The 20,472-nt window shown below is 43.9% G+C and overlaps 1 protein-coding gene across 3 annotated transcripts in view; it reads left to right on the forward strand.

Annotated features, from left to right (window-relative positions):
• The window catches only part of zc3h7bb (zinc finger CCCH-type containing 7Bb), an 86,657-nt gene that overhangs the window by 34,696 nt on the left and 31,489 nt on the right, over positions 1-20,472 (forward strand). For all 3 annotated transcript variants that reach the window (XM_072588542.1, XM_072588541.1, XM_072588543.1), the window contains 6 exons: positions 1,335-1,390; positions 8,251-8,419; positions 9,617-9,778; positions 12,804-13,009; positions 14,791-14,891; positions 20,131-20,312. In XM_072588542.1, coding sequence (XP_072444643.1) covers positions 1,335-1,390; positions 8,251-8,419; positions 9,617-9,778; positions 12,804-13,009; positions 14,791-14,891; positions 20,131-20,312 — 876 coding nt within the window. The remainder of the gene's footprint in view (positions 1-1,334; positions 1,391-8,250; positions 8,420-9,616; positions 9,779-12,803; positions 13,010-14,790; positions 14,892-20,130; positions 20,313-20,472) is intronic.

Below are 20,472 nucleotides of genomic sequence, written 5' to 3' on the forward strand. Positions count from 1 at the left end.
TAAGATCACTTCAGATTCTTCTAAAATCCAAAGACTATAGGCCCGACTTGCTCACCTTTCCTCTAAGAAAACCACTTCATCTCAGGAATCAACTTTGTGACCCTCTCAACTGCTTCCAAGCATATCCTGACTTAGGTTAAAGTGAGCAAATCTGCATACGTTGTTCCAGGTGTGTCTTACCAATGCAATTGTCAGAACTGACTCAGGGCTGAATGGTTCATCATTGGAATTACTAGCAACTTCCTCGCTTAAGTTTTCATTTCTGACTTTACATGAGAACAAGCTGAGAACCTTGAGGTTTTCACCAATGTTATAGCTGTTATTTTGTGTAGAGCTGGTTGCAGCTAGTGCCAAGGTTTTACACACTCATAGTCACAGACTGACACACACACACACACAGACACATGCATCAACACTCGCTAGTTGCCTCTTTCACTGGTATGGAGATTACTAAATCACCATACAAGGAATTGCTTGCCTGCCAATACTCTACTGGTGCACAGTTATCCGTGATGTGGATATATCAGTCAGACTTCAGTGGATAATAATGCCTCCATCACAGCTAGTAGGCAAAATTATCAAGTTCACTGAAGACTGAACAGGCTTGATTCTTGCCTTTTGAAAAGACGGGTGACCTGATGAAACAATCTTTACCCAAATTGTGAAGCACCCTCCCAGAAGGCGCAGCTAAGCTGAATAGCATCCAGGCACTTAACACAAAGTTAGATTAAAAGCACAAAGGCAAGGGGAAGAGAGAAGGATAGGTAGGCAGAGGGCAGGGAGAAGTCTCCTAGGACCAAAGTGGCCAGAGGCTTAGCCACTGAGGTTGGAATAGATGTTGAATGGAATACAGAGGAGACCAGAGTCAGAAGGTTAGATGGCATAAGACAGGAAATTTATAGATAAGATGATGATACTAAATGTTGCATTAATCATCAATTGGATTCCAGCTAAAGAATTGTACTCAATTCTAGGATGCCATATGTTTAGGAAGAATGTCAACAGAGAACATACTAGAATGGTACCAGGGCTTTGGGACTTCAGTGATGTGGAGAGATTACAGGATTGTTCTCATTGGGCAGAGAAGTTTTAAGTGGAGAATGAATAGAGGATATTAGACCCATCACTGGTTCAGTGGGTCATTGGCCTCCTTCTGTGTTGCATCGTAACTATCACAGATCTGGTGGACCAAGTGGCCTGTTTAAACTGAAATATTTGTGTGATTGTTATTTGACGGGAGGAAGAGGGAAGAAGTTCGATCACTTTTCTAGTTTTAAAAAGACACTGGAATAATAACAAAAGTATAAAAGATTATTTTTGTTATGCTTCTTTAGCTTCAAGACCAATGACACCAAACAGCAATCAAAGCACCTCAAGCAGCTTTGCATTGGTGAGTGTAAAATGTTCAGGTGCACCTTTCTTTGCAACCAGGTTGATGCTTGGCAGAAAATGGCATACTCATGGTGAATTAATCTTCCCATGCTTTGCATGTCATGTGGCTGCAGTCACCTTGTCTCCTTCCTCTGAAGTGCAGGGATCCAGGCGTGCTCTGATCTTGGCCCAAGTATTCGTTTGCCACGTCTGAGCGTTGAATGGAGAAGGCTGGTATTTACAGCCAAGATCACATCTCACCCATGCTTTGCCAGAAAAGGCACTGGTGTGCAAAATAGCAATGCTGAGTCCTGAATCGATAATCCTGTGATGTGTAAAATTGAGTGAACAGCATTGTGTCGGTGAGAGGTTTGTTTATTCTCCATAAGACCATTGGAGCAGAAATTAGGCCATTTGGCCCATCGAGTCTGCTCCGCCATTTGATCATGGCTGATGGGTTTTTCAACCCCATTTTTCCACTTTCTCCCTGTAACCTCTGAGCTCCTTTGCAGTCAAGAGCTTATCTATCTCTGTCTTAAGTATACTCAATGAGCTGGCCTCCACAGCCCCCTGGTGCTCTGAGGATGATGGAGATCTGCTGGATGTTTCCAACATTTTCCCCCATTTTTATTTCAGACCTCCAGCATCTGCAGTTTTCCCTGTGTTTTGTTTGTGTAGGGGTGTTTGGTTTATCTATCTAAAATTTGGATGTTGTCAAATCATTTAGAGTGATCGTGTGTTCAGTTCCTTTGTCCAGGTCGTTAATGTATAACATGAACAGTTATGTTCATTCACAATGCTGACCCCTGCAGAACTCCATTAGTTACTGGCTGCCATCCTGAAAAAAAACCCTCTGACCTCACCCTGTACCTTTTGCCTCTATCGAAGCCAATACGTTGTCCCAAATACTATGGACTCTCATCTACTTTAGCAGCCTCCTATATGGCACCTTTTCAAAGGGTTTTGGAAAACCAAATAGATCATGTCCACTGACTCTGCATTGTTTAACTTGCTCGTTATCTCCTTAGAGAATTCTAATGGAATTTTCAAGCATGATGAAAGCCTTTGATGAAGCTGTGCTGATTCAGCCCTGTTCTATCATGCACTTCTATGTGCTCTGAAATCTCAACTTTAATAAAGAACTCTAAAATCTTAACAATGACCGAGGTCAGGCTAACCAGCCTGTAGTTTCCCATTTTCGGTCTCCCTCCCTTTTAAAACATGTCTGTTTTAATTGCGATTTTCCAGTCCTCTGGGATCCTCCCTGACTTCAGTAATCCCTTAAAGCTCACCACCAATGCCTCCACAATCTCCTTAACGAGTTCCTTTAGAATGCTGGAGTGTAGTCCATCCAGTCTGATTTATCCAGCTTCAGAACTTTCACCTTCCTCAGCCCCTACTCCTCAGTGATGGCCACTACACTCACCTCTGCACCTTGCTCAAAAGTTCTGGTATGCTGCTGGTGTCTTCTACCTGACAGATACAAAGTACCGATTCAAGGTAGTTCCTCTATTATTTCTTTGTTCCCCATTACTGCTTCTCCAGCCTCATTTTCTGGTGGTCCAATATCCCTCTTGCCTGTCTCTTGACTTTGTATCTCTTTTTAAAAAAAAAGTTATTGCAGTCTTCTTTTATATTTCTAACTAGCTTATTCTTGTATTCCATTTTCTCTCCCCTTGTAGTTCTTTCTTGATGTCCTTTGCTGTTTTTTAAGGCTTCCCAATCCTCTGGTTTCTCATTTAACTTCATCACATTGTATGCTTTCTCTTTTGCTTTTACACTGCCCTGACCTCCCTTGTCAGCAATGGTTGCATCATCCTTCCCGGAATATGTTTCTTTTTCCTTGGAATGAATTTCTGCTGTGTCTCTTGAATTATCCTCAGGAACTTCTGCCATTGCTGCTCCACCATTTTCCCTGCTAAGCTCCCCTTCCAATTAACTCTGGCCAGCTCCTCCCTCTTGTCTTTGTAGTTACGTCTTGTAATGCTATTACATCTGAATCTGGCTTCTCCCTGTCTAACCACAGGGTGAATTCTATCATATTATGGTCACAGCCCCCCGAGGACTTCCTTTACCTAAGCTCCCTAATCAAGTCTTGTCTCCATGCCATTACCAAATCTAGTGGGCTGTACCACAAACTGCTTCAAAATGACATCTCGTTGACATTCCGTGAATTCCTTTTCTTAGGGTCCATAACCAATCTGATTTTTCCAGTCCACCTGCATATTGAAGACCACATGATTATTATTGTATTCCCTTTCTCACATGCCTTTTCCATCTCCAGATTTATTTTCTTCTCTATGTCCTGACTATTTCTATGCCTGTGCACATCACCTATCAGGGTCATTTTTCCTTTGCTTCACCCACACAGATTCTACACTTTCCAACTCGATATAACTTATTGCTGCCAACTTAATTTCTTACTAACCAGGCAAGCCCACCCCTCTGCCCATATGCCTGTCCTTTCTATAGAACACACATCCTTGGATATTTAATTCCCAGCCCTGATCCTCTTGCTGCCACGTTCTGTGATGCCACAACATCATACCCACCAATTTCCATCTGCACTACACTTACCTTGTTTTATATATTGTGTGCATTTAAGTACAGCACTCTCAGTCCTGCATTGACTGCACCCCTTCTCATAGTTGTCCCATTATCTGTCATAACTGACCTTTGTATACTCTCTCCTGTTACTTGTTCTGAAAACTTTAATAACCTCTCCTGAGGCCTCTCCTTCCTCGAACCTTTTCCATAATTTTCCAATCAACTGAACCTCCTCCTCACCTGACTATACTATCCCTGACCTGCAACTACATTTCTCCTTTCTTCGTCCACCACCCCCCCCCCCCAACTTCTTGAATGGCTCCCTGTACCACAGTGCTATGGTCCGTTTACTGAACATCCCTACAGCCCTCATTCTCATCCACAAAGGGAGCAAGAATATCAAACCTGTCAGACCAACTTAAGGGTTGAGGTTTCTTCAGCACAACCTCCATGACCTCTCTACCTCCCTCACTGGTAGTCACACTTCCTGTCCCTTGACCACCTACTGAGTTTGAGGTAGTTAATCTAAAGGGTGTGACTGACTCCTGAAACACAGTAACCAGATAACTCTCCCACTCCCTGATGTGACGCAGTGTTTGGAGCTCAGACTCCAGCTCACCAACACTGAGCTAGAGTTCCTCGGGCAACCAACACATGCCACAGATGTGGTCCCTATGAACCGTAGTGGGGTCCACCAGTTCCCACATCATGCAGATACAGCACATCACCTGGCACTGTATCTTTGTTTTATTTACTTAATTTTTAATTTTATTTTTAAAGATTTCTCACTGTTTTTGTTTGTCACCTGGAAATATTTCCTCTATTCACCTTCAATATGAAAGTAACCTACAATAGATAGTCAGTTTAGTAGCTACTGCCAACTAATGAACTTACGGTTTTCCTGTGATGTCAATGTCTTTGTGCTGGGCCCCTCATCCTGGACTTCAATATATCCTGTAAAAAAGCACCTTTTCCCTTCACATTGAATTCCTACGCTGCCTCCACATTCCTCGAACTTCAACTCAGTTGAGCTGTGTGTCACTCTGGATGTGATCTCTCCTTCCTGATTGTGTGCAACCTCAACTTCTCTGCTCTGACCTCATAAACAGAAGTTCATCTTGCCTGGAGCTATTTTTATAAATTGCTTCTGCACTTTCTTCAGTGCAATCACATGCTCCCTATATTGTGGTGCCCAGAATTATACATAATACCCAGCTGAAATCTAGTATGTTTGTCAAACAGGGTTTCACTTTCATAAAGCCATGTTGACTTGTTTCAATCATACTATACTTTTGTAACTACTTTGTTAAGAATTCCTCAGTCATAGATCCCGATGCTGACTGATTACTGACATTAAACTTACTCATCTGTAGTTCTGTCTCCTCTCTCTCTCATCCTCCCTTTTTAAGTAGTGGTGTTACATTTGTTAACATTCAATCTGCTGGAATCTTTCCAGAATCTAGTCAGCAAATTGACTTTCTCTCTGCATCTGTCTCTTTTAGACCTCTGGGATTTAGGAAATCGGGAACAGAGGGTCATGAACCTGTGAAGATCTTTTGCCCCAGAGGGCTATAGAGGCTGGATTGTTAAGTATATTCAAGGCAAAGATAGACTTTTGATCAGTCAGGGGAAATCGAGGGTTATGGGGAAAAGGCAGAAAAATGGAGTGGAGGATGATTAGCTCAGCCACGATCCAATTGAATAGTAGAGCAGATTCAATGAGAGGTATGGCCTACTTCTCCTCCTCTGTGTTAAGGGATTTAGAGATTTGTCAGATTTTGATCCCTCAAGTTTCCTCATTTATTTTTTTCTCTGTTGATGTTAATTACCTGAATTACCTCACTATTGTTAACTCCTTATCACCCTCTATTTCTGGTAACTGTGTCTTTTATTATTAGAACAGTCACAAAATATTTATCAATGTCTCTACTGTTTCATCATTCTCATAATAATTTCCGCTATTTCTGCTTCTAAGGGACCACTGTTTATTTTAATTATCCTTTTTTGTTATGGTTGTGAAACCTCGTACAATTTGTTTTTTCTATTCCTGGTTAGTTTACTCATAACCTGTTTTTCCCCTTGCTATCAACTTATTGGTGGCCCTTTACGGGTTTTTAAAACACTTCCATCCTAGATTTATCACTGTTCTTTCAGCACTGCAACCTCTTCTTTTAATTAAGTACTATTCTTAATTTACTTAGTACACCACAGAATAATCTCTGTGAGTTTGTGTTATAGAATTTATTTTTGTCCAACTTTTGAATTGTTTCTTTAAATATTTCTGCTATTTATGTAGTTATACCTGTCTATCTGATTCACCTTAACCAGCTCTCCCCACATACTCTCATAATTCGCTTTTTTAAGATTCATGTTTGCAATTGGAGTGTATCACTTTCAAATATGACATGGAATTGAATTGTATTATGATAACTAACCAGTGGATCTTTTGCGATGACATTGCTAAATAACCGGCCTCATTGCTCAATACTTGATCTAAGCAATTTTATTTCTTGTTGGTTCCACAAACTATTGCTCCAGAATACTGTCATGAAAGCATTTTCCAAACTCCTGTTCCAAACTACCTTTGCGAATTTATTTGGTCCAGTCTATATGAAGATTAAATCCCTCTACATCTGTTGCATGTAACCTTTGTTACAGATGTCAACTACTTCTTGTTTAATGCTCTCTCCTGCAGTATAGCTACTGTTAGGAGTTGAGATAGTGATTGAGGTGCTGAAGCCAACCAGATTGGAAGTTGCACGGTTGGATTTCTGATCTGTGCTGGGTTAGACAATAGACAATAGATGCAGGAGTAGGCCATTCTGCCCTTCGAGCCTGCACCGCCATTCAATATGATCATGGCTGATCATTCCTAATCAGTATCCTGTTCCAGCCTTATCTCCATACCCCTTGACTCCACTATCTTTAAGAGCTCTATCCAATTCTTTCTTAAAAGAATCCAGAGACTGGGCCTCCACTGCCCTCTGGGGCAGAGCATTCCACACAGCCACCACTCTCTGGGTGAAGTAGTTTCTCCTCATCTCTGTCCTGAATGGTCTACCCCGTATTTTTAAGTTGTGTCCTCTGGTTCGGCACTCCCCCATCAACGGAAATATGTTCCCTCCTGCCAGAGTGTCCAGTCCTTTCATAATCCTATACGTTTCAATCAGATCCCCTCTCAGTCTTCTAAACTCAAGGGTATACAAGCCCAGTCGCTTCAGTCTTTCCGTGTAAGGCAATCCTGCCATTCCAGGAATTGACCTCGTGAACCTACGCTGCACTCCCTCAATAGCCAGAATGTCTTTCCTCAAATTTGGAGACCAGAACTGTACACAGTACTCCAGGTGTGGTCTCACCAGGGCCCTGTACAGCTGCAGAAGCACCTCTTTGCTTCTATACTCAATCCCTCTTGTTATGAAGGCCAGCATGCTATTAGCCTTCTTCACGACCTGCTGTACCTGCATGCTTGCCTTCATTGACTGGTGGACAAGAACACCCAGATCTCTCTGAACAGCCCCTTTACCTAATTTGATACCATTGAGGTAGTAATCTGCCTTCCTGTTCTTGCCACCAAAGTGGATAACCAGACATTTATCCACATTAAACTGCATCTGCCATGCATCTGCCCACTCACCTAACTTGTCCAGGTCACCCTGTAATCCCCTAACACCCTCATCACATTTCACCCTACCACCTAGCTTTGTGTCATCAGCAAATTTGCTAATGTTATTGCTGATACCATCTTCTATATCATTTACATATATTGTAAAAAACTGCGGTCCCAGCACGGATCCCTGCGATACCCCACTGGTCACTGCCTGCCATTTCGAAATGGAGCCGTTAATCACTACCCTTTGTTTCCTATTAACCAACCAATTCTCTATCCAATCTAGTACTTTGCCCCCAATCCCGTGCGCCCTAATTTTAGCTGAAGACAACTGAAACAACACTTGGAGGTGCTGATCTGACCTGTCTTCAACAAAACAAATAAGCCAAGTGTTCGACTCCCAATTCCAGAACCCTGAATACCTGGTGGAATGTACACTTTTGTGAATGATGGGATCATAGTTTTTCTGCAATGCATCCCACAGTCTGAATGGTATGGGACATCATTGTTGAAGCTCTCATGCAAGTAATGATCGCTGTGTGAACTATTGGAGACCAACAAACACCCACTGAAATACAGTCCATCATGGAGGCAGCGCTTCAGGGCTGGGTTGGTTGATAATTGACAAGGGTTTTCCTAAAACCAATACGATCATCCATCTAGTAAAATGATAAAAACTTTTGTTCTATCCTTGACTTCTGTCTCCTCTTCATTTTGTTTGGCAGGGTAAGCAATCCAACAGCCTGTCCTCCTTGAGCAGTTCCTCAACTTACCTCGGACTTGTGCGAGGAGACAATGGGCTGTCCTTGTCATCATCATCACCACTGACAAAGAACCCCCTCAGTGACACACATGACCTGCGCCAGGCTTGCAACAGCTGCTTCATGAAAATAGGTAAAGGAACATTGCGGCTTGAATCAGGGACCTGGGTTCGATTCCAACTTCGAGGAGTTTGCACATTTTTCCCCTTGTCTTCCGGTGGGTTTCCTCTGGCTGCTCCGGTTTCCTTCCACAGTCCCAAGGATGTGCAGGTTAGGTGGATTGACCAGGCTAAGTTGCCCATAGTTCCAAGGATGTGCAGGCTAGGTAGGTTAGCCATGGGAAATGCAGCGTTACAGGAATAATGGATCTGAGTGCGAGGCTGTTCAGAGGGTCGGTGTGGGCTCAGTTGGCTGAATGGCCTTTTCTCTACTGTAGGGATTCTGTGATCTGTGAATCTAAACAACTCCTCGTGGCTACCGTGCTCAAGGTGGTGAACTATCCTCTTGTCATTGTCTGCTATGGACAGGGTTCACGAGAACTTGACAATTAGGCGAAGGAATAAGATCCCTTCAGTAAGATCATGGCGGATCTGATTGTGGCCTCAACTCCACTTTCCTGTCGGCCATCCATTTAAATGCAGCCATTTGAGCTGAGCAGCGGTCTTTTCTGACAATTTTGAGTGTTGGCCGCTCCTCGGACCAGGAGTGAAACCAGTTACAGCAGGGAAATCGAAGAGGTCTCTGTGAATACCGGGTTGCCAGCACCATCAACAGCATGTATCTAATGATAGGAAGATGACCATTTTCCTGGCTATAAATGGGAGATCTTACAAGCTAGCTGTGCAACAGAGTGATGAGGTGTATGTATTTTTTTGAAGCTATTGATTTGATCATGTCATAGAGGAAGGTGTCGATTGGGCAGCTTTCTGGGCTGGTAAAAGGGTCATTTCACTTTAGATTACTCAGAAGTCTCCCTTTGAGATTACTAGAGAGTAGTAGCAGGCAGAAACTGGCACAGTCGACATGAGTATGGGAAGTGAGTAGAGGATAATCTGGTTTAAGTCAACTGTCATAGCCAGATATGACTGTATTGACCTCAGTACTAGCTGTTCATGAGAGACTTGATTCCCTAGATGAAAGCAGAGGACAAAATTGGCATCATGAAAGCAGCAAGGGTGTTAAAATTCAGTGAATGCATTGACTTGGAAGAGTGGTGGGGGAGGGTGGGGGCAGCCAGGAACCAATCCCCATAAAAATAATTTGCTTATTCCAGTTTCTCTGTCATGACTCATGCCTAAGTGTTTTCTCCTCTTGTGTTTTGCTCTTTCAGGCATTAAAGCATTAGATTATAATTATAACCCTGACCTGGATCACAAGTGTAAGAAGGATATATTGATTGGAAGATTGAAAAGTTCAGCGGACACACGGTGGAAGAAAATCAGGCCTCGGCCTACCAAGAATAATTATGGGGGACCGTATTACATTTGTAAAGGTGTGTGAAGGTGCACATTACTTTGTATCACTCATAAGTCAAACTACATGAAAGTTCCATAAATGTGCAGTGGTCACTAATAAATCCAGCAGAGAATTCAGGAGAAATATCTTTATATTTAGTATGTGCAACTCACTACCACAAGAAGTGGTTGAGGTGGTTAATAGGTAATGACGCGGTTAGCACTGCTGCCTCACAGCACCAGCATCCCAGGTTCGATTCCAACCTTGGGCAACTGTATTGACCTCAGTACTAGCTGTTCATGAGAGACTTGATTCCCTAGTCTGTGTGGAGTTTGCACATTCTCCCTGTGTCTGTGTGGGCTTCCTCTGGGTGCTCTGGTTTCCTCCCACAGTCTAAAGATGTTCAGGTCAGGTGAATTGGCCATGCTAAATTGCCCATAGTGATAGGTGCATTAGTCAGAGGGAAGTGGGTCTTGGTGGGTTACTCTTTGGAGGGTTGGTGTGGACTGGTTGGGCTGAAGGGCCTGTTTCCCCACTGTAGGGTATCTAATCTAATCTATGTGGAAAACTAGAGAGACACTAGGGAAGAAGCTATTCTTTAGGGTGCACATATACAGAGGTTCACCAAGGCAATTGCTGTTAAATGATGAGGCAGTGACCTAGTGGTATTATCACAGATAATTAATCCAAAAACTCAGCTAAAGATCTGGGGACCTGGGTTCATATTCTGCCATTTTAGATGGTGAAATTTGAATTCAGTAAAGACCCTGGAGGTAAAGGTCTGATGATTACCATGAAACCATTGTGGATTGTCAGATAAACCGATCTGGTTCACTAATGTCCTTTAGGGAAGGAAACTGCAGTCTGGGCCTACATGTGACTCCAGACCCAAAGCAATGTTGTTGTTTCTAAAATACCCTCTGGACAGTTAGGAATGGGCGATAAATGCTGCCTGGCCAGAGATACCTACACCCCATGAGTGAATAAAAAAATTCACATTGGTGGCCGATTGCAGGACCTGCTCGATTTCTGTTGTTGTTCTTTGAGGGCACTGACACTGCCTGAGATGACCTGAGGTGTGAGATGACCCCCTTACATTTCTTTTAATCTCCCTTGTCAGCCATATTTTAACTACCTCCGAGACAGGTGGGACTTGAATCTGGATCTTCTGGCCCACAAGTAGGGATACTACCACTGTGCCACAAGATCACAAGAAACTGGGAGTGGGATTCAGCTGGTGTCTTTGAAAACTTGATGACACTGAATCAAGACTCATCTGTATAAATTGAACATGAGGACAAGGTGTCAGCTGTGGCTCTCCTGTCTCTGAGCTAGAAGTCCATTGGTTTAAGTCTCACAAAACCTAGGCTATGGGGAGATGATGACTTAGTTGGATTGTCACTAGATAACTAATCCAGAGATCTAGACATGTGCTGTGTGTTCAGGTCCCTAGCGTGGTGGTTGGTGTAAATTAAATTCAGTTTCTAAATTTGAAGTTGAAAGCTGGTTAATCTTGTTATTGATGATCATGAAACTGTCATTGATCCGTTTTATGACAGTTTGGCCCTTTAGGGAAGGAAATCTGCTGTCCTTGGCTGGTCTAGCATAAATGTGACTCCAGACCCAGCACAAAGTGGATGACCATCATATTTAGTTGGGTGGCACAATGGTTACCACTGCTGCCTCAAAGTGCGAGGGACCTGGATTTGACTCAGCCTCGGGCAACTGTCTATGTGAAGTTTGTACATTCTCCCCGTGACTGCATTGGTTTCCTCTGGGTGTTCTGATTTTCTCCCACAGTCCAAAGACGTGCAGGTTAGGTGGATTGGCCAAGTTAAAAATTGCATTGCAATGTCCAGGGTAGTGCAGGTTTGGTTGGTTAGCCATGATAAAAAACAGTGTGTGGGGTTACAGAGATGGGCTGGATTTGAGTGGGATGCTCTTTGGAAGGTTGGTGCAGACTCAGTGGCCTGTTTCTGCATTGTAGGGATTCTATGATTCTGTGAATTATACCACACTAGATGGGCTGCAGCGGTTCAGAAGATTACCTTCTCAGGGTAACACTAATGTTTATATCCCATGAAAGATCAATAAAGAAAAATATTTCTGGTGAAGTACTGAGTGGGTGCTGGACTGTTGGAGATACATCTTTCAGATAAGCTGTTGAACTGGGTCCCCATCTGCCCACTTAGGTTGACATGGACCAGACCAAACCCCCCCAACCCCCGCCTCAAAATATATTAAGAAGGTAGCTTTGAGTGTAACGTTTTCTTATTTTAAATGTAAATGTGATGTGCTGTGCTCTGTTTGCAATTCAGTTGGTAAAACCACTTAATGTTAAGCGAAACCCAATTCATTCAAATATAATTATTCAAAATATGACGAAAGAAAGAGGAACTTGGAATAACTTAGCTCTATCGAAAAACTTAACAGAATAATAGATTATTTTACTACCAGCCAGTAACTGTTCCAGTATAGTAACATCCCATAAATACACCCTTAGCAAAGGCAAATTCAGAAGACCGATTGTCTCACATGCAGTTCTCCAATCCAGGAGGAAAGAACGTCAAAAAACAAAGGAATTCTGAGAGAGAGAGAGAGAGACAGAGAGAGAACTCCAGCTTCCAGCTGTAGCAAAAAGAGATGTGGCAACTTTTCACTTCATCAGGACTCCATCAGCAACTACTGAAAGCTAAAGATCCTGGTTTTGTTGGAGTTTGACCACACCCATTCAGGCTGCTTCTATTGTTCCAATTTAAAAATAAAATCCAAGCATTCACAAGTTGTTGCAAAGGCCCATCTGGTTCATTAATGTTCTTTAGAGAAATAAGTCTGTCGTCCTTATCCATTCTGGCCCAGATGCGAAACAGATCCACTGCAATGTGGTTGACCATTAATTGCTCTCTTGACAATAATCCTGGCTCAACCAGCGATGCTGACATCCCATGAATGATTTTTTAAAAGATCAGCAAGGTGATGGAGAGCAAGGAAAGGGACTAGGTTTAAAATGCATAGTGATTTCTAATCATAAAGGTGACGTTTTTTATTTTATTTATCCACAGATATTGCAAGTAAAGAAGATTGCAAATACGGGGACCAGTGTACATTTGCTTATTGCCAGGAGGAGATAGATGTTTGGACTTTGGAACGTAAAGGAGCCATAAACCGTGAGCTGCTCTTTGATCCCCTGGGGGGTGACACAAGAGGTGGCCTCACAGTAGCTAAACTGCTGAAGGAACATCTTGGCTGCTTCATGTTTCTTTGTGAGGTGAGATGGCCTAATGTACCCTGGATGTCCTGCAATGGCAGTGCCTCCTCAGATCAGGCCTGCAGCTGTCTCCACTTCATTGACACAGCAATGTTAAAATCCTCATCCTTACCACCAGGGCCTTACCCCTCCCAATTTAACTTCCTCCATCCCCAAAGTCTTCAAAGTTTTTGCACTCTTCAAATTCTGACGAATCTCAGATTTCAATCGCTCCAACATCAGGGCCAGGGAGACAAATCATGTGGGGATCCTGGTGCAATCCCTGCATCCAGCTCCCACTGCCTCCTTTCAACCCCAGGCAGCTTCTGTTGAGGGATTTTACAATGAGGTTTAGATACAGTAGAACAATGCAGCACAGAAAGATGATACTCAGTAAGCCTGCGCAGATTATTTTGAAGAGAGATCAAGTCAGTTGTACAACCACCTCCTTGGTACCATACCTTTTAATTTTTCCTTCTAGTATATGGAACTACAAGGAGAGGCTAGAAAAACGTGGATTGTTTTCCTTGGAGCGGCAGAGGCTGAAGGAGACTTGATAGAAGTCTATAAAATTATGAGATACATAGGTAGGGTTAACAATCAGAATTTTTTTCCCAGCATTATAACAACTAAAATTAGGGGAGCATGCATTTAAGGTGAGAAGGGAAATTCAAAGGCGCTGTGAGTGGTAGGAGTCTGTAACGCACTGTCAGGGGTGGTGATAGAGGCACATAGATAGGGATACTTAAGAGACTTTTAGATAAGCACATGAATATGCATAGAATGGCGGTATATGGACCAAGGGAAGGCAGAAGGGATAAGTTTAATTTGGCGTCATGTTCAGCACAGCATCATGGGCCGTCCTCCCATTTCCTTTGGAGTAACTCAGTATCGGGGAGGGAATTTGTTCCAAATTCTGTCCACCATTTGTGTAAAAGTTTCATCTCATTTCACCTCTTATTCTTTTGCCAGTCAATTTAAATGAAGTTGAATCTGGGTCATCTGATAAGAGATCATTGAGCTGTTGGAAACAGTTTCTAATCATTCTATTTAAGCCCGTTGTGATTTTATTCATCTCCATCAATCTGCACCTTGGCTTCTTGGCTGTAAGGTGGTCAATGTTAGCTTTTCTGTAACCCATCATTCCTAGGGCTGTTCAAGTATATCTCTTCTGACCTCTCTAAATTCCTTATGCTGCTTTGAATCAGAAACCATAGTCACAGTGGAGTTGAACTATTTTATATAAGTTCAGCAAAACTTCTTCATTTTTGTGCTGTTAATGAAGTCCATTGAAAGCTCGATTTCAGTACATCTAGCACCATGTACACACTCTCTTTAGCCGTAATAGCTGCACTTTCTGCCACCAGGGGCCTACATTCTTGAATTCCTTTCTGAAACCTGCCCATCTCTCCCTATATCTTTTAAGATACTCCTGAAAAATGTACCTTTTTGAATGATCATCTGTCTTGGTATCTTCATCAGGGTCTTCAAACTGTTCTTTATAGTTGGGGCTGTTCTAAGTATACTTTTCTAATTATCATTGGAAACTCTGGAAATCCCAGTTTCACTCCCAGATCTTTGCTCCAAAACTAGGGAGTCAGGATTGGTGCATGTTGGAGACCGCATACAAGGATCACATTGTATACTCAATCCAAGTTGCCTTTTCTGATTCTTGACCTTAACTTCAAGTCCTTAAACCAGTAGCTATCAAGTTTAAAGAGCACAACATTATGCATCCTACTCTCTTTTTTTCAAAATTCATATCACAGTGTGTGAATCACTGCCTTTATTTTCTATTGCAGGAATGTTTTGACAGTAAGCCCAGGTTAATAAGCAAGAAGGCTAAGGATGGCACATCACTCTGCTCTAATCCAGACGCGAAGCACAACTTTGAAGATAATAAGTGAGTACAAAAGCAAATGGAAGGAGCTCCTGAATGCTCTCGTGGGTTCAGGTAGCCCATTTTTAAACTGTAGGGACTGGCAGGTCCCAGGTCCAAACCCTGGTTTGTGTTGAGCCATACGATGACAGTCAAGGCAGTAAACATTGCATAGAAAATAGATGCAGGAGTAGGCCATTTGGCCCTTCAAACCTGCTGTGTCAGTCAATAAGATCATGGCTGATCATCCGTGTCTGTGCCCTGTTCCCGCTTTCTCCTCATACCCTTTGACCTCTTTAGCCCTAAGAATTATATCTGTCTCCTTCTTGAATATATTCAACTTTGGTTCTAACCTCATAGTTCAGGAACCCCATGCCGCCTAATTTTACCTCCTTCCTGATATCCACAAACCTAACTACCCCGGCCGACCCATCTTCTCAGCCTGCTGCTGTCCGACCATACTCATCTCCACCTACCTCAATTCTGTCCTATCCCCCCGCAGTCCAGGAACTTCCCACATATGTTTAGGACACCACCCACGCTGCCCTCCTCCTCCAAAACTTCTGTTTCCCTGGCCCCCAATGCCTCATCTTCACCATGGACATCCAGTCCCTCTACACCTCCACTGCTATGACCAGGGCCTCCAAGCCCTCCCTTTCTTTCTCTCCCAACGTCCCCACCAGTACCCTTCCACTGACACTCTCATTTGTTTGGCTGAACTGGTCCTCACCCTTACCGATTTCTCTTTCGAATCCTCCCACTTCCTCCAGACAAAAGGGGTAGCCATGGGCACCCGCATGGACCCCAGCTATGCCTGTCTCTTTGTCGGCCACGTAGAACAGTTGATCTTCCGTAGTTACACTGGCACCACTCCCCACCTTTCCCTCCACTACATTGATGACTGCATTGGCGCCACCTCGTGCTCCCACAAGGAGGTTGAGCAGTTCATCAATTTCACCAACACATTCCACTCTGACCTTAAATTTACCTGGACCATCTCTGACACTTCCCTCCCCTTCCTGGACCACTCCATCTCCATCAGTGACGACCGACTCAACACTGGCATATTTTACAAACCCACTGACTCCCACAGCTACCTCGATTATACCTCTTCCCACCCTACCTCCTGCAAAAATCCATCCCATATTCCCAATTCCTCCGCCTCTGCCGGATCTGCTCCCAGGAGGGCCAGTTCCACCACAGAACACACCAGATGGTCTCCTTCTTTAAAGACCGTAATTTCCCCTCCCATGTGGTTGAAGATGCCCTCCATAGTATCTCATCCATGTCCCGCACCTCCGCCCTCAAACCCCACCCCTCCAACTGCAACAAGGAGAGAACCCCCCTAGTCTTCACCTTCCACCCCACCAACCTTTGCATAAACCCCATCATCCGCCGACATTTCCGCCACATACAAACAAACCCCACCACCAGGATATATTTCCCTCCCCAGCCCTATCCGCTTTCCACAAAAACTGTTCCCTCTGTGACTACCTGGTCGGGTCCACTCCCCACCCCCCCCCCCCCCCAACAACCCACCCTCCCCTCCCAGCACCTTCCCTTGCCACCGCAGGAATTGCAGAACCTGTGCCCACACCTCCCCCCTCACCTCCATCCAAGGCCCCAAAGGAGCCTTCCACATCCATCACACTTTCACCTGTACATCCATAAATGTCATTTATTGTATCCGTTGCTCCTGGCGCCGTCTCCTTTACATTGGGGAGACTGGACGCCTCCTCACAGAGCACCTCAAGGAACATCTCCAGGACATCCATACCAATCAACCCCACCGCCCTGCAGCTGAACATTTCAGCTCCCTCTCACACTGTGCCGAGGACGTGCAGGTCCTGGGCCTCCTCCCTCACCACCCGATGCCTAGAGGAAGAATGCCTCATCTTCCACCTCAGAACCCTTCAATGAGGGCATCAATGTGGACTTCACCAGTTTCCTCATTTCCCCTCCACCCCCCCCCCACCTTACCCCAGCTCCAAACTTCCAGCTCAGCACCATCCTCATGACCTGTCCCACTTGTCAAGCTTTCTTCCCACCTATCCGCTCCACCCTCCTCTCTGACCTATCACCTTTACCCCTTCCTCCATCCACCTATTGCACTCTCAGCTACCTTCTCCCCACTACCCCATTTATCTCTCCATCCCTGAGGCTTCAAGCCTCATTCCTGATTAAGGGCTCCTGCCCAAAACCTCAATTTTCCTGCTCCTCGGATGCTGCCTGACCTGCTGTGCTTTTCCAGCACCACTCTCTAATCTTGACTCTAATCTCCAGCATCTGCAGTACCCACTTTCGCCTATTCAACTTTAGTGTCAACCGCTTTCCGTGGCAGAGAATTCCACGGGCTAACCCCACTCTCTGAGTGAATAAATTTCTCCTTATCTCAACCTGAAATGGCTGATGCTGGATATTTAAACTGTGACCCCTGGTTCTGAACGTCAGGTCATCAGGAACATTCATCCTGCCTTTACTCTGTCTAATCCTGTTAGAACTTTGTACGTTTCTATGACACCTGCCCTCAGTCTTCAAAGCTCCAGTGAATTATAATCCTAACCAAGTCTCTCTGCATGCATCAGTCCTACCATGCCAGGAGTCAGTCTGGTAAATCTTTGTTGCACTGCCTCCAAAGGCACAACATCTTTCCTTGGATAAGGGAATTAAAATAGCACACTCATGTTGTGGCTGTACAGGACATTGGCTGGCTCACTTTTGGAATACTGCATTCACTATTAGTCACCCTGCTGTAAGAAAATGTTGTTAAACTTGAAAGGGTGCAGAAAAGATTTAGAAGGATGTTGCTGAGGTTGGAGAGCTTGAGCTACAGGGAGAGGCTGAATAGGCTTTCTCTTCCCACCTACTTCCCACACTACTTTCTCTGGAGTGTTAGAGGCTGCGGAGTGACCTTTTATAAAGGTTTATAAAATCATGAGAGGCATGGATAGGGTGAAAAGCCAAGGTCTTTTTTTCCGGGAGTAGAGAATCCAAAACGAGAGGGCATCAGTTTAAGTGAGAGGGGAAAGATTTAAAAGGGGCCTAAGGGGTAATGTTTTCACACAAAATCTGGTGTGTGTATGGAATGAGCTGTAGGGGAGATGGTGGAGTCATTACAATTACAACATTTAAAAGGCATCTGGATGAGTACATGTATAGGAAAGGTTTAGAAGGGTATGGGCCAAATGCTGGCAAATGGGACAAGATGAATCTAAAATATCTGGTTGGCAGGGACGAGTTGGACTGAAGAGCTGTACAGTTCTATTACACTGTGGTCTCACCAGGGCCCTGTACAGTTACAGAAGCTGGAATGCTGCATGTTTCATCAGTAACCGCGAGTTAGGAGATGAAAAATTAAAGCGTTTTGGTACTCCTTAACTCACTGGCACATGATAACACTGGAAGAAAACGCAGTTAAGCTCTGGTACCATCTGTGATTGGATAGTTTGCTATTATTCACCATCCAAGTTAATATACAGACTGATAAAGGATTTGGACAGCATAGAAGGATTTGGAGATGCCGGTGTTGGACTGGGGTGTACAAAGTTAAAAGTCACACAACACCAGGTTATAGTCCAACAGGTTTGATTGGAAGCACACTAGCTTTCAGAGCGCCGCTCTTTCATCAGGTGATTGTGGAGTAACTAATTGTAAGGCACAGAATTTATAGCAAACATTTATAGTGTGATGTAGCTGAAATTATACATTGAAAAATACCTTGATTGTTGAGTCTTTCATCTGTTCGAATACCATGATAGTTTCACTTCTTTCATGTGTGACATGAAACAGCATAGAAAGAGGCCATTTGGTCCATCATGCTTGTTCTCTTTGAGAGAGATTTTCCATTTAGTTTCAGTCCCCTTCTCTTTCCCCGTAGCCTGGCAGATCTTATCCTTTCAAGGAATTGTCCAAGTCTCACATGAATGTTGCCATTAAATGTGCTCTACATTCTATCAGGTAATGTGTACCAGATCATAACCACCCGTGTTTTTTCAAAAAATGTTTTAACGAGTCACCTCTGCTTTTTTTGCAAATCAACTTAGCTTTTTATCCCCTGGTGACTGACCCTTCTGTGAGTGGAAATATTGTCTCCCTTTTAGCACTATTAAAACCCTCCAGAATGTTAAACATTACAACTTATTTTAACCTTCACTGCTCAAAGGAAAACCAAGTTTCTTCAGTCTTTCCATAATTAAAGAACCGAAGTCGCTCATGCCTATTACCTTCTCAGTAAATCCCATCCGCAACCTTTCTAAGACCTAGATATCCTTCCAAAAGTATAGCATCCAAAACTGAATGCAGTATTAAAGAACCAACTCAGAGTGAGTTATAAAGGTGTGGCACAACTTTGATTTTGTACACGGTTCCACCTGGCAGGCATTTCTTCTGGCTGAAAATATTGGTACGTTTTTTGTTTGGGTCAAAGTTATGGAATTAAGATAGGGAGGTGGGAGTTAAGATACAGAACTGACGTGATCTAATTGAGTGATGAAACAGGCTGAAGAAGCTGAATGTAGGTCGAGAGTGTGATGCTGGAAAAGCAGCCGGGCAGCATCCAAAGTTTCAGGCATAAACCCTGATGATTCTCCTGCTCCTCGGATGCTGCCTGAACTGCTGTGCTTTTGTTTATTAGATTAGATTACTTACAGTGTGGAAACAGGCCCTTCGGCCCAACAAGTCCACACCGCCCCGCCGAAGCGCAACCCACCCATACCCCTACATCTACATCCACCCCTTACCTAACACTACGGGCAATTATAGCATGGCCAATTCACCTGGCCTGCACATCTTTGGAGTGTGGGAGGAAACCGGAGCACCCGGAGGAAACCCACGCAGACACGGGGAGAATGTGCAAACTCCACACAATCAGTCGCCTGAGGCGGGAATTGAACCTGGGTCTCTGGCGCTGTGAGGCAGCAGTGCTAACCACTGTGCCACCGTGCCGCCCTTAACCAGCATCACACCCTCGACTCTGATTTCCAGCATCTGCAGTCCTCACTTTCTCCTACTGAAGAAGCTGAATGGCCTATTCCTGTTCCTGTGTTCTTAAAAAGAGATGAAATTGCTTATAAATATTACCTTTTTTTAAAATTCTGTTAGGCCAGTGTACTGAGCATTACCAAATAATTGGGTGATGAAGTTAAACTGCCGACCAGACAAAATCTAATTAAATGACACAACAGGCTCAAGAAGCCTGATGGAACAAAATTAGTTTTGAATTAGGTCTGTTGCTGAAACTTCACTATTCCCTGTGTGGTTTCAGGTGCTTGGTCCACATGCTGTGTGGCACAACCGTTAAGTACTCCAAGATCCGGCAGTACCAGGATCACTGCCAGTTTGATGTGTGCCGGCACGAAGTACGTTATGGGTGCCTACGGGAAGACAGCTGTAACTTCGCTCACAGTCTCATTGAGCTCAAGGTCTGGGTGATGCAACAGTGTTCAGGTACTTTAAAGGAAAGCCAAAGTGTGTTTTCATTCCACCTATTTTGCGAGGGTTCAATGTGGAGCGTAAAACTAGCATTCAGGAAAGGCGGTTCATTTTATTGGTCTTCCCTACTTTAGCACTGAAAATTTGCAAGTGCTTGCCAGCCAATTAGATTAGA

The sequence above is a fragment of the Chiloscyllium punctatum genome, chromosome 18 (assembly GCF_047496795.1).
Source record: "Chiloscyllium punctatum isolate Juve2018m chromosome 18, sChiPun1.3, whole genome shotgun sequence".
NCBI lineage: Eukaryota > Metazoa > Chordata > Chondrichthyes > Orectolobiformes > Hemiscylliidae > Chiloscyllium > Chiloscyllium punctatum.